Source organism: Mytilus trossulus, chromosome 11 (genome assembly GCF_036588685.1).
Source record: "Mytilus trossulus isolate FHL-02 chromosome 11, PNRI_Mtr1.1.1.hap1, whole genome shotgun sequence".
Lineage (NCBI taxonomy): Eukaryota > Metazoa > Mollusca > Bivalvia > Mytilida > Mytilidae > Mytilus > Mytilus trossulus.
The window spans coordinates 24,088,606-24,100,745 of record NC_086383.1 but is presented as its reverse complement, the minus strand read 5'-3'; the positions used below and the strand labels follow the sequence as shown (position 1 = coordinate 24,100,745).

At 31.5% G+C, this 12,140-nt stretch overlaps 1 protein-coding gene across 1 annotated transcript; it reads right to left on the bottom strand.

The window, feature by feature from the left end:
• Positions 1-1,797: 1,797 nt before the first annotated feature.
• On the bottom strand, positions 1,798-11,880 carry LOC134689874 (uncharacterized). Its single transcript, XM_063549844.1, has 5 exons — positions 11,610-11,880; positions 8,295-8,521; positions 5,791-5,998; positions 2,338-5,309; positions 1,798-1,824 (listed from the first exon to the last, which is right to left on the bottom strand). The coding sequence occupies exons 1-5, from the start codon at positions 11,878-11,880 to the stop codon at positions 1,798-1,800; spliced, it is 3,705 nt and encodes a 1,234-aa protein (XP_063405914.1).
• Positions 11,881-12,140: the final 260 nt, after the last annotated feature.

The following is a 12,140-nucleotide window of genomic DNA, read 5'->3' as shown; positions in this document are numbered from 1 at the left end:
CAACCATCTTTTTGTGATCATAAACTTTGTGTTTAAATTTCCTATATTTCTTTTTACATATACCTCAGTTATTGTGCAAAAAACAAGAAAAATGCTTATTTGGGCCCTTTTTTTTGGCCCCTAATTCCTAAACTGTTGGGACCAACACTCCCCAAATCAATCCCAACCTTCCTTTTATAGTCATAAACATAGATTTCAATTTTACTTATACTAAAGTAATGGTGCAAAAAACAAGAAAACTGCTTATTTTGGCCCTTTTTAGGCCTCTAATTCCTAAACTGTTGGGACCAACACTCCCAAAATCAATCCAAACCTTCCTTATATGGTCAGAACCTTATGTCATAGATTTCTATTCATTTATACTACAGTTATAGTGCGAAAACCAAATGAATTCGGACGACGACGACGTGATACCAATATGCGGTCGTTAAAAACACATTCTTTTATTAAATAAAAGATATTCAAAACCTGCTATAAATAAGTATCTGCTTGGAAGTAACTACAGAATATAATGCATTTTATTCGAAATCCATAAACAAGAGAAACATGACATGATAACAATTAACAATCAAGGTAGTACCAAGCACCTTGATTAAACTAAGTTGGGCTCGTTTAATTTTCATAAAACTTGGACAAAATGTTTTCTTTGAACATTTGGAAAAAACATAAAAATATTTAAAAAAAACAATGAACGACACACTTTCTCAGAACTTAGTACACGAACATATTTAAAGTTAGAATTTATATAGATCTACAATAAACGCGAATCATCAAATAAAATATTTCTTTTTTCTTTGCTTGAAATACAGAAAAAAAAGAACTTTTCCCGTTCTTTTAATGGATTAAACTAGAGATACTGTGGATATTTCTTACACATATATTTAATGTCATTTTTACAATTGCAATAATCAGTAGTTGCAATAGTGAACAAGCATTCATATTATTTAAATGTGTCAAGGAGAATGATGAAGCAGCATCTAAGAAAGTTGGGTAAGTTTGACTTCATCAATTAGGAATTAACTTGTTTCCCAAAAATAAACTCTATCTCCACACTATTTTTGTACAATATATTACTAATAAATAACCTAATTGTACAACATGGGTAGACAGACTGTCTTAAATTACGCCTTGATGATTCGTAGTATATTTGAAGAAAACCAATATTGCGTATTACTATGTTGATAGGTAAATTCGTCATTAAAGTAATCAGTTGTTACTGATTATTATGGGTTTATTCTCCTAAACTTTACTACAATTATTGAAACATGCTTAGGCGAGTTGTATATATATTATACATTATGTACACAGCCATGTATCACCATCATTGATGGCGATCCGATGGATACATCTGCTGTAGGGTTGTCACTGACTCAGACGTACTTATATATATATATATATATATCAGTCTTAAGATTTGCACATCTTTAGACTGATATAATGTGTTAATTATCTGCATAGTATCGCATATTCTAGACGATCCGGTACATAGTAAATTTGCTGGTTGGTCCTTTTTATATATATATGACGAAAGTTTAATTAGAGGAAAATACTGGTGTTACCAAGACCTATACGAAGAAATCGACACCATTGGGTTTAACATATATGGTATAGGCTAAAATTGTAATGAAATAATAAAGGAATTATGTGTACAATTTAAAGCTGTTATGTGTTTATGGTAACGTGACAAAATTCAAATAATTATTAACAAAATGACAAAGAAAAATGATTAACCCTTTTGCTGATATTTGTTTTACTCTCTGGTACATGTTAGTGTACACATGCTTTATCTGGGTTTTTTTAATATTTGACATATGGGCCTGTATCCTAAAAGCAGATAAAATTATATAAACTTAAATAAAAAATAAATATAAATTGCTTCATATTAAAAATCCCATATAATATTTGATATCTGATTTTGATTTTCCTCTTAACAAGTATTGATATACAGTGTAGAAAACAATAGGCACATATTGCATGCGACCAATATATTGTTATAATGCATATGTTCGACCAGTCTATAAATTCGGATTCCACTATAAGTGTACCATTATAACTTGAATTTGTTATATTTGGGTCAGTAAGACATTGCATAGAGAAATCTACACCACTCATATAAGTAATGTTATAATCTAAACTTGTACATGAGATATTAACAGAACTTAATTCGGTACAATTGGAAGATGTTATGTTGAGTGTATATATAACTCGATTAGTTGAAATATCGTACAAGTACTGATGGCCTTTTATAAAATTTAAAACAACATGAAAAATAAAAAAACTTGTGAGAGAAAAAAAATTAAATAAATCTAATATTAATTTCTTTCTTGTTGACCTAACACCTTGTATACCACATAATGTCATCCTACTTGAGAGAGTGACGAAAAGCATCCTAGACATAAACTCACACTTTTTTATGGCGTGAAGTTTTGAAAATGTACCATAAACTATTAAAAAAACACTTCCATAAGAAATCAAAATTAAATTTCGTAGCCTTTGGTCAAATGAATATCTCATATCAAACGTAAACAATGATAATGACCAATACAATACAATACACAGTAACATGTACATGGATCTCGTTACTTGTACCAAAGTTATATTAGTAGATTCTGTACCTTCTCCAACGCAATGCAAGTCGTGTCCACTTTCCTCACGTACCATCCAGATATTAAATGATAACAAAATGATTGTAATTAAAAACGTTACTACAGCAAATAATTTATGAAAGTTCAGAATTAGTTGTCTATGTTTTGTACTTCTAGGTATGTATGTGTTTGTATCACCACGCTCATTTAACTCCAATGCCGATATACACATGTTATTAAACAAATAAGGATTTGCTCCATTCTCTATCAATGTTTCCCTACAATCTCTGCTTTCCTGTATTAAACGACGCCTTTTTATAATAGAATGTAAGGGTGAATTGCCATCCACGTCTTGCACGTTAACGAAGTCATGTAAATATAATCTAAATGCAGTTTGTCCAGTAATATTAAAACAAGTGGTCCTAAACGCTGATATAGGTGTTTTTCCATACTCTCTTTTGTCACATGTATTTCGAAGAGACTCAAAACACTGTTTCCGAGAGTTATGAGTGAGTAATAAGTGTGTTGCACTTGCACTTTTTGTGTAATGTAAAGGGGTTCTATAGATATTATCACGAACATTAACGTCAGCTTTATTACGCAACAGAAGAGATAACATTTCGATATTATCTTTTATAACTGCTAGGTGGAGAGCAGTTAGTCCACTATTGTCACCTATGTTTACGTTCGGTATCGACTGTTTGCATAAACATTCTTGTTGAATATCTTGTGTAAACTCAAAATGTTCAGGCAACTCTTCCCGAAATAAAACCTTAATAGCATCTAAGTTATCTAACAATACAGCGTAATGTAGGACAGTCAATCCCCTTATCGTTTTAGAATCAATATTTTCTGGTCGAATATTTGATCTCAATTTTTTTAAATCTTTATTGCGGACTGCCTTATGAATCACGGTCTGGGATAAATCGTTTTCAATACATGCAATAATAAAACTAGTAAATTGTTGATTGTTTGGAGTAACAGCAAAAGGGATGTATATTGCACCATGGGCTGACAATTCTCGTAGGCTTACTTGTGCTCCATTTTGCAAGAGTAAAAGTACAATATCATGACGACCTGTCTTAAGTGCTATATGCAAAGGTGCTTCCCAAAACATAGAAGAGAAATTAACATCTGCACCTTGACAAATTAATTCTGCAACAATACCTAAGCTGCCGCCCAGTACAGCTAGATGAAAGAAGGACTCAAATCCTATTATTCGACGGATTGAACATGATAAATATCTACCTACTGTCACTTTACGCTCTAAAGTTGTCATTTTGTTCCATGCATATTGAAAAAATTCATAGCAGCCAAATGCCACAATCCATTCCATGAGCGTTAATTGTCCCTTCATTACTTGAATGATTACGTTTTGGTCCCTGCAATATTTATCCTTGTATAACATCTCTAAAGCTTGTTGAACTAATGACTGATTCATGCTTGATATTTTCTCGGAGCTGCACTGTTTCATTAAAGTATGTATGCTCTCATCAAAAGTATTTGCAAATATACTGACGAATTTTCTATTCATAAAAAGAGGACTCACCAACACATTAGAAAATCTCCCCTTTTTTAATTCATTCTTAAATCTATCATATAACGGTACAAAACGATCCTCATCCAACTCATCTTCCAGAATATTGACAATATTTTCATTAGAATTTTCATTCGTGTTATCAATTGAACATGTTGAAAGAATTCTGACTCGATCTCTTAAAAAAACGATATCACACTCTGAAAACATTTCTCTGTGATCGAACGAATAAAAATGATAACCAACTGTCTCTTCCAAAACATCGTGAATAAACCAAAAATTGTAACTGTTCGTCGTGAAATACGATCCTAAAGCAGACAAAGCGCAATCCTCAAGTTCTTTCTTAGAAATGTTTCTTTGGAGTCTACAAATTTGCATTATTCTATATATTTTCTGGTCATATTCGTTTGAGTTGATGTCAAATATCCTTCTACTGAGTGAACCATTAAATAACATACAAAGCACCAAAACGCAATAAAGCTTCTTGTTTTCATTACATATTTTATCAAGTTCTTCTATGAACAGGGATAACGGTTGCTTAAATAACGCGATTTTGTTTTGGAATCTTTTGTTATCATTTGCAACTAACTTACAAAGGAGAGGGAATGCATAATTCGTTTCACACATTATTTCGACTTCCTCTGTAGTAATTTCAGTTTCTATTTTACTTCTACTTAGGTGTTTCAATAATAGTTTCTTCTTTTTCTTTTTTGAAAGAGCAATTGACTCGTGCTCTAAATTAATGACTTCTTTGTTTAAAATTGTAGAGGCATTCTTGAATCTTTTGAGGAGTGATATGTGTAATCTTAGTGTACACAATATTTTGTTTTGCCCTGATTCCTTGTTCAAGCAGCTTATAAGCTTTTCGTTCAATATTTCCCATCTCTCTAACAGGGTTGGACTTAATTCGTACTTACCAAGGACGTCATCAATAAGAAATACTTGTTTTTTAGTAGTCTTGTATTTGATTATATCCTCTGGCGACTCAATGGGAACAATTTCAAATCCTTGTTGTTTTAATTTAAATGCAATATGTCGAATGGTGGCTGTCTTTCCTAATCCAGACTTTGATGTCACCAAAATACAACTACAATCCATAACTTTGTCATAAACAAGCTCTGATCCCTTTGTCTCATAAAAAATGTCGTCATCTTTTAGCCATGTTTCAACTAAAGCCTCATTGGCCTCTGTAAATATTCATATACATGCATATAATATATCTATATATAAAACGTATATTTTTATCGACAATATTGATCAGAAACTATAAAAAAAAAATTGTTTTCCACATTGAAATGTTATAAACTTTATATCACAATAAATATGAAATTAGTAATTAAGATGTATAATATATCAAATCATCCTGATCAGTTCGAGAAAGTAAAAAGTTCAATGAAGAAGCATTCTAAAGCGGCCAATATCTTGATGACAATTATTTTATAAATCGTTCGGTCTATTTTAGTAATGCTTTTAACAACATTTCAAATTTTTTACCAACATCCTTCGAAATAACAACTGAAAATGAACATTTGGTATTGTGCATAGTATTAAGGGAAATAAACGAGAAATGACCAAACAGTTAACGTATCAAACTGTTACATATGTACTTGACCTATATCTTATCACTTCAAATTTTAAACTGGTTCAATTGATTAAATCAAAACAAACCTGATATTTTTTTCGGAATATTTCCTTCCCTGTAATAAGAGAAATCACTTTCTATCTGTTCTTTTTCCTTTTCACATTCCATGTATTCATTTTTCAGTTGCATCAGTTCTGCATTTGCCAAGGTTTTTGCATGTTCTCCATCGAGATCATAATTTAAGATTTCAGTAACCTCATAAGGTATTTGACCATTATTCAAAGATGTCAATGCCTGAAGGAGAATATATAAGTAACTGATAAAAAAAACAATATATAAAGGGCAATATCTTTTTTGAAATTTATCAAACAGATTCAGTCATTTTAATTTGAAAAAAGCATCCAGCATAACTCCTCAATTCGATTCTTCTTTACAATTTCATGTTTATTACAATAAGTAGGAATATTCCATTAGCACCTGCATACGGGACATACAACGTATATCTTCCAATTGATAGGATATCCCCGTGCTTGCATTTCCTATCATGATTTTCCTGATAGAGGGTTGCTGCTCACAAGGAAGCTTTTAAACCAAGAGTTCCAAATAGTGAAGTTGAAATCATTCCTTGGTAAATTTTACGGACGCCATCACAAATTGGTTGACCGTTATGGAATACCCGTTTCACAAATGATATCGTATATGTTCTTTATGTCGTAACTACAATCCCCTGCCCTTTCATGAATATGACCTACCGAATTAGACTATTAATCGGATTTGTTATCATATAAGCAACACGACGGGTACCACACGTGGAGCAGGATCTGCCAACCCTTCTGTAGCACCTCATATCACCCCTAGTTTTCTGGTGGGGTTCTTGTTGCTTATTCTTTAGTTTTCTATGTTGTGTCATGTGTACTATTGTTTGTCTGTTTGTCTTTTTCATTTTAAGCCATGGCGTTGTCAGTTTATTTTTGATTTGTGAGTTTGACTGTCCCTCTGATATCTTTTGTTTCTCTTTTATTGCTATTTTAAATCCGTCATTAAGTTTTAAAACATTTATCAAAATAGTATTGTATTTCTTACAAACATTAACTTATAATAAAACTCATTACAGATACCAGGCCTAGAGGCGTGTTTCATCGGTGTTACTATAATCAAAATCATTAGATTGCCAAATTCAATATGAACGGCTCTGATAACCGGATATATATTCGTAATGATGTTGCCAAATATCAGTCTAAGGCAATATGTGCCCGAATATATAACCTATTATAAACCATTATTTTCATAAAATATGAATTTACATTTGTCAAACGATAATTATGATTTGCTTATAATTGGAATGATCTGCGTTTGTAATATGCACCTAGGTAGAAAATATTAATTTTCATCAACATTTGTTTCTTTTCATGTGGTTTTAATTTGCATCCAATGCAAGTTGTTGTCTTATACTCCGTGTATAACGTGAAATTTTAACAAAATTAAAGTAAGGTCACATAAAATATTGAATTCCGAGGAGATTCAAAATTATATAATATTAGAAAGTCTCTCATCAAATGGCAAACTGAAAAGCTCAAATTCCTCAAACGAATACATAATAACTTTTTAATTTCTGACTTGGTACAGGCATTATCGAATGTAGAAAATGGTGGTTTAAACATGGTTTTAAAGCTTACTAAACTTCTCACATATATGACAGTCGCATCGAATTCCATTTATATTGAAAATTTTGTGTAAACAAAACAAACACAATCGGTTAAAATGTCACAAAAATATCTCTAAATAGAAAACTATAATCCATTTCTCCTTGGTACACAAATATGTGCAACTGCGTGGTACGGTACCCATGATTTAAATCTGTATGGACAATTTTTCATCTCCCATTTTCTGTGTACCATTGTTGTACATGACTGTATCTTCAATGAACAGAACATGAAGATGATCTGTGTCATGGTAACATGTAAAAATTAAACCATCTGCACTATCTAAACTGTGATCATGTGAAGAGTAGGAATGTGTTAGACATTAAGTCTGACTATATACCTTACTCTTTCATTATGGAATTTTGAGGAGAACGTTAAAATTTAGAATGGAAATGGGGAACATGTCAAAGAAAAACAACACGACCAAAGGTTATTGCTTTTGCTTTTGTGTTTAATCATCAATATTTAGTTTTTTTCCCTAAGGCTAGCATACAGGTCTTCTTTAACTCAGCTAACTGTCAACAGGTTATTCATTTACTCAAATAGGCACTTTAATGACTCAAATATGGTTTATTTTTATTTCATACAATAACTCTAATGACCAGCTGATGACATTTGCAAAGAACTAGTTTAGATTTCATGCCTAAAAAAATCAGGCTATAAAATTTCATGATTATTATTCAAAAACGCCAGCTTATTTCTAACTAGTAGCACAATTATATCTTTAAATATTGAATGCTAATACTACCAGTAGGAAATATTTTCTTTTTACTCAAACTTGTAAAAATTAATTTCAACATTTGTTTTTTCTTAATCTTTCATGTCTCATTAACAATGACAAATGTCTTAACAAAACTAAGAAATTATGTTAAATAGTTGAAACGAACCTTTTCAATATGAGTCCACTTGTGTGTAAATTCATTATTGTCCATAAAAGTAACAGTTGTATGGGCTAACTGATTTCTGTACCATTTCAGTGTAGACAAGTTCGCTCCTGGTGACATATCATACGGATGAGGAAGCTGATCCCACCCATTGGATGGCGTTGATACACCTCCTATATTCCGTAGCAGACATATCATCATTGTCAGATCAAAGTCCTTGGAAGAGGTTGCTACAAAAGCAATTAATTATGAAAAGAAGAAGAAACAATCTTCTATGCTTTACTTGACAGTAATGGAAGATCTGTTTAACAGATCACAACAGATAATTATGATCAATTTGTTGTTACCACAAGCACGCCCACGTCTAAAATGTGCTATACAAAACTAGACTAACATGAAACACAAGGTGTTGTACTTACATCAGCAACACAACGAGTGCCATATTAAGAACATCATTTTGGTGGGTCTGTATTACTTAGTTTTTTGTTTTTTTGTATGTTTTTTGTGTTTTGTCTATTTGCATGAGCCTTTAGTATCTTCCTGGAAGTTAAAATATCATCCATTAGAAAAAAAGTTGATTCAATTCTTTTTTTTTTAAATGATTGATGTCTACCAACACAACTAACTATGTAGTACAATGGTTTTATCTGGCTACCCTCTGTCATAATGTTATAAAATTAATTTAATTTTGATCGTTTGTTTGTTTTTGATTTAATTGTTTTGAAGTCTTGTATTTCTAGGCCTTTTCTAGTTCACTATACCATAATGGTTTGTAAATATTATTGAGGCTATACGACGTGTTCATATGTTTTTATCCTTTAAATTTGGTCTATGGTAGATGCATTAAATTGTCTCAATGACAATCTTACCATCATGACCATTGAAATACTGAAAAGATTTTTCTATTGCCCCGCAACGAAGCTGTCGTTGCCATATACATGATATAGTTTTACCCTTGTTCGTCATTCTGTCATTCCGCAACAAACCATTTTACGGAGTTTTTTTTCTAAATGCCATCAGATAGTAGGCTTTTTTTTGTTATGTGAGTCAACAATGATGAGTTACAGATCAAGTTTAAGTTTCGTTCCGCTCCAATTATATTATGCTGAAATTTCGGGCATTCGACTTCGATATATTGTTGAAAATCAGTTATACAGACTTTTTTCTAAACGCTTTTAGATATTGGGCTTATCTTTTAGTATGTGAGTTACCCATGATGAGTTACAGATCAAGTTTAAGTTTCCTTTCCCTAGGCTATTTTTTGGTGTAATTACTGTCATAACTCGATATATCTTTAATTTAAAGCTGTTCATCTTTTATACCTCGTGTAAATTTTGGAAAGATAACTGAGTTTAATCATTTGTAAGGTAAGTGTTTATGTACATATTTATATGCTAAATAAAATAAAAACCAAATGCTCCGCAGGGCGCAGCTTTATACGACCGCAGAGGTTGAACCCTGAACGGTTGGGGCAAGTACGGACACAACATTCAAGCTGGATTCAGCTCTAAATTTGGATTGTGATTAAATAGTTGACACAGCATAGGTTTCTGACACAGAATGAATGTGGTCTAATGAACTTAAAATTTTTGTTTTGCCTTTGAGCAATTCACTATGCTGTTGAATATTAGTCCTCTCAAAAAAATGTTTGAAAAATTTTCTTTTTATTTATTAAATTTCAAATGAGAAAAATTGAACCCCCCCTCCCCAATTTTTTTTTCACATCCCCCTATCCTTTATTCCAAAACCGATCTCAATTCAAATTTCTAATGGAGTTTGCAACAATAATCACTCATTTAAATACATCATAAAATATCAAAATGTAAAAAAAGTGCTTGTTATCACTGAATGGTAAAGATTGTTTTAATTTATCAGTTGGTAGTAAAAGTGAATATACAATGTACATTGTATAAAACATTGATTTAAGTTGATTCAACTACTATTCTGGACAAAGAAAGATAACTCCAATTGAAATTTCTTGCTATTGCACAATATTGTGCAATTAAATATTTCTTGCTATTGCGCAATACTGTGCAATTGAAAATACTTGCTATTGCACAATACTGTGCAATTTGTAGATTTCTTGCTATTGCGCAATACTGTGCAATTGAAAATTTCTTGCTATTGCACAATACTGTGCAATTGAAGATTTCTTGTTATTGCTGAGTACTGTGCAATTGAAAATTTCTTGCTATTGCAAAATACTTAATATAATAATTTTAGATCCTGATTTGGACCAACTTGAAAACTGGGCCCATAATCAAAAATCTAAGTACATGTTTGGATTCAGCATATCAAAGAACCCCAAGAATTCATTTTTTGTTAAAATCAAACTAAGTTTAATTTTGGACCCTTTGGACTTTAATGTAGACCAATTTGTAAACAGGACCAAAAATGAAGAATCTACATAAACAGTTAGATTCGGCATATTAAAGAACCCCAATTATTCAATTTTTGATGAAATCAAACACAGTTTAATTTTGGACCCTTTGGGCCTCTTTTTCCTAAACTGTTGGGAACAAAACTCCCAAAATCGAAACCAACCTTACTTTTATGGTCATAAACCGTGTGTTTAAATTTCATAGATTTCTATTAACTTAAACAAAAGTTATAGTGCGAAAACCAAGAAAATGCTTATTTGGGCCCTTTTTGGCCCCTAATTCCTAAAATATTGGGACCAAAACTCCCAAAATCAATCCCAACCTTCCTTTTGTGGTCCTAAACCTTGTGTTAAAATTTCATAGATGTCTATTCACTTTTACTTAAGTTAGAGTGCGAAAACTAAAAATATTCGGACGACGACGACGACGACGCAGACGACGACGCCAACGTGATAGCAATATACGACGAATTTTTTTTCAAATTTTGCGGTCGTATAAAAACGGATGAAATTTATCAGCAAATAATGCTTTTTCGAATACAATAACTTTCATTAAGATATTGAGGGAAAACAACTAAAAATCATTTTATATTCTTATAACTTCCATATACATGTATTACCACATCATGTAAAAATCATGACGTCTAACAGAACGTTAAACTACACATTCACCAGGCTACTAGTAAGATATTTCAGTTTTACATTGTGAAAATAACAATTTACATTAGCAACGTCATTACCTTCCCTTTAACTGTATTGTATGACCTTACCAATGAGAAGATCATGCAATTTCAAAAGTCGTCACAGATAACAAATGGACATTCTTTCTCATTTAACACTAAAATAAAAATGATTTTTAGAAAAACATCAGTTTGAAACATACATATTTAAATTCTATCTGAAAATGAAACATCTATGAATCATTTCAAAATACTTACTATTTGTTCCTAAAGGCATAGGATGAAAATGTTGAGGCCATATTGTTCCTGGAATACCTCGTAGTTTGTCGAACTGGACTGCATTTATTATTTTCCAATTGAATAAATTGATAATGGCAGGTACATGACTATTGATAGTTTGAGCTAAGTTTGTTGGTGGGAAGACCTTGTCGAAGAATCGATTGACAATTTCAGCTGATACTTTAAAGTTAAGGAAGAAAAATCTAGCAAAGTTTTTTTCTTCTTCTTTAAGTTGTGACATTGAAGTCATGATTAAATTTCAAAGCCTCATTGGAAAAAACTTAATCCAATAATTCATTTTTTTTCAAATGATGCCAGCACCAATGACCTGTTACAAACATAAACAAAAGTTAATATTTAAAACATTGTTTAGATATGAGTTATATAATGATGTTGTCATCTTGTCTACATGTATAGCCTCTGCCTAAGAATTTGTTTATTCCATCCTGTTCTCTTTTTGATTGAAGATAAAAAAAAAAAGAACTGTGAAAATGTGCTGATATGAACACC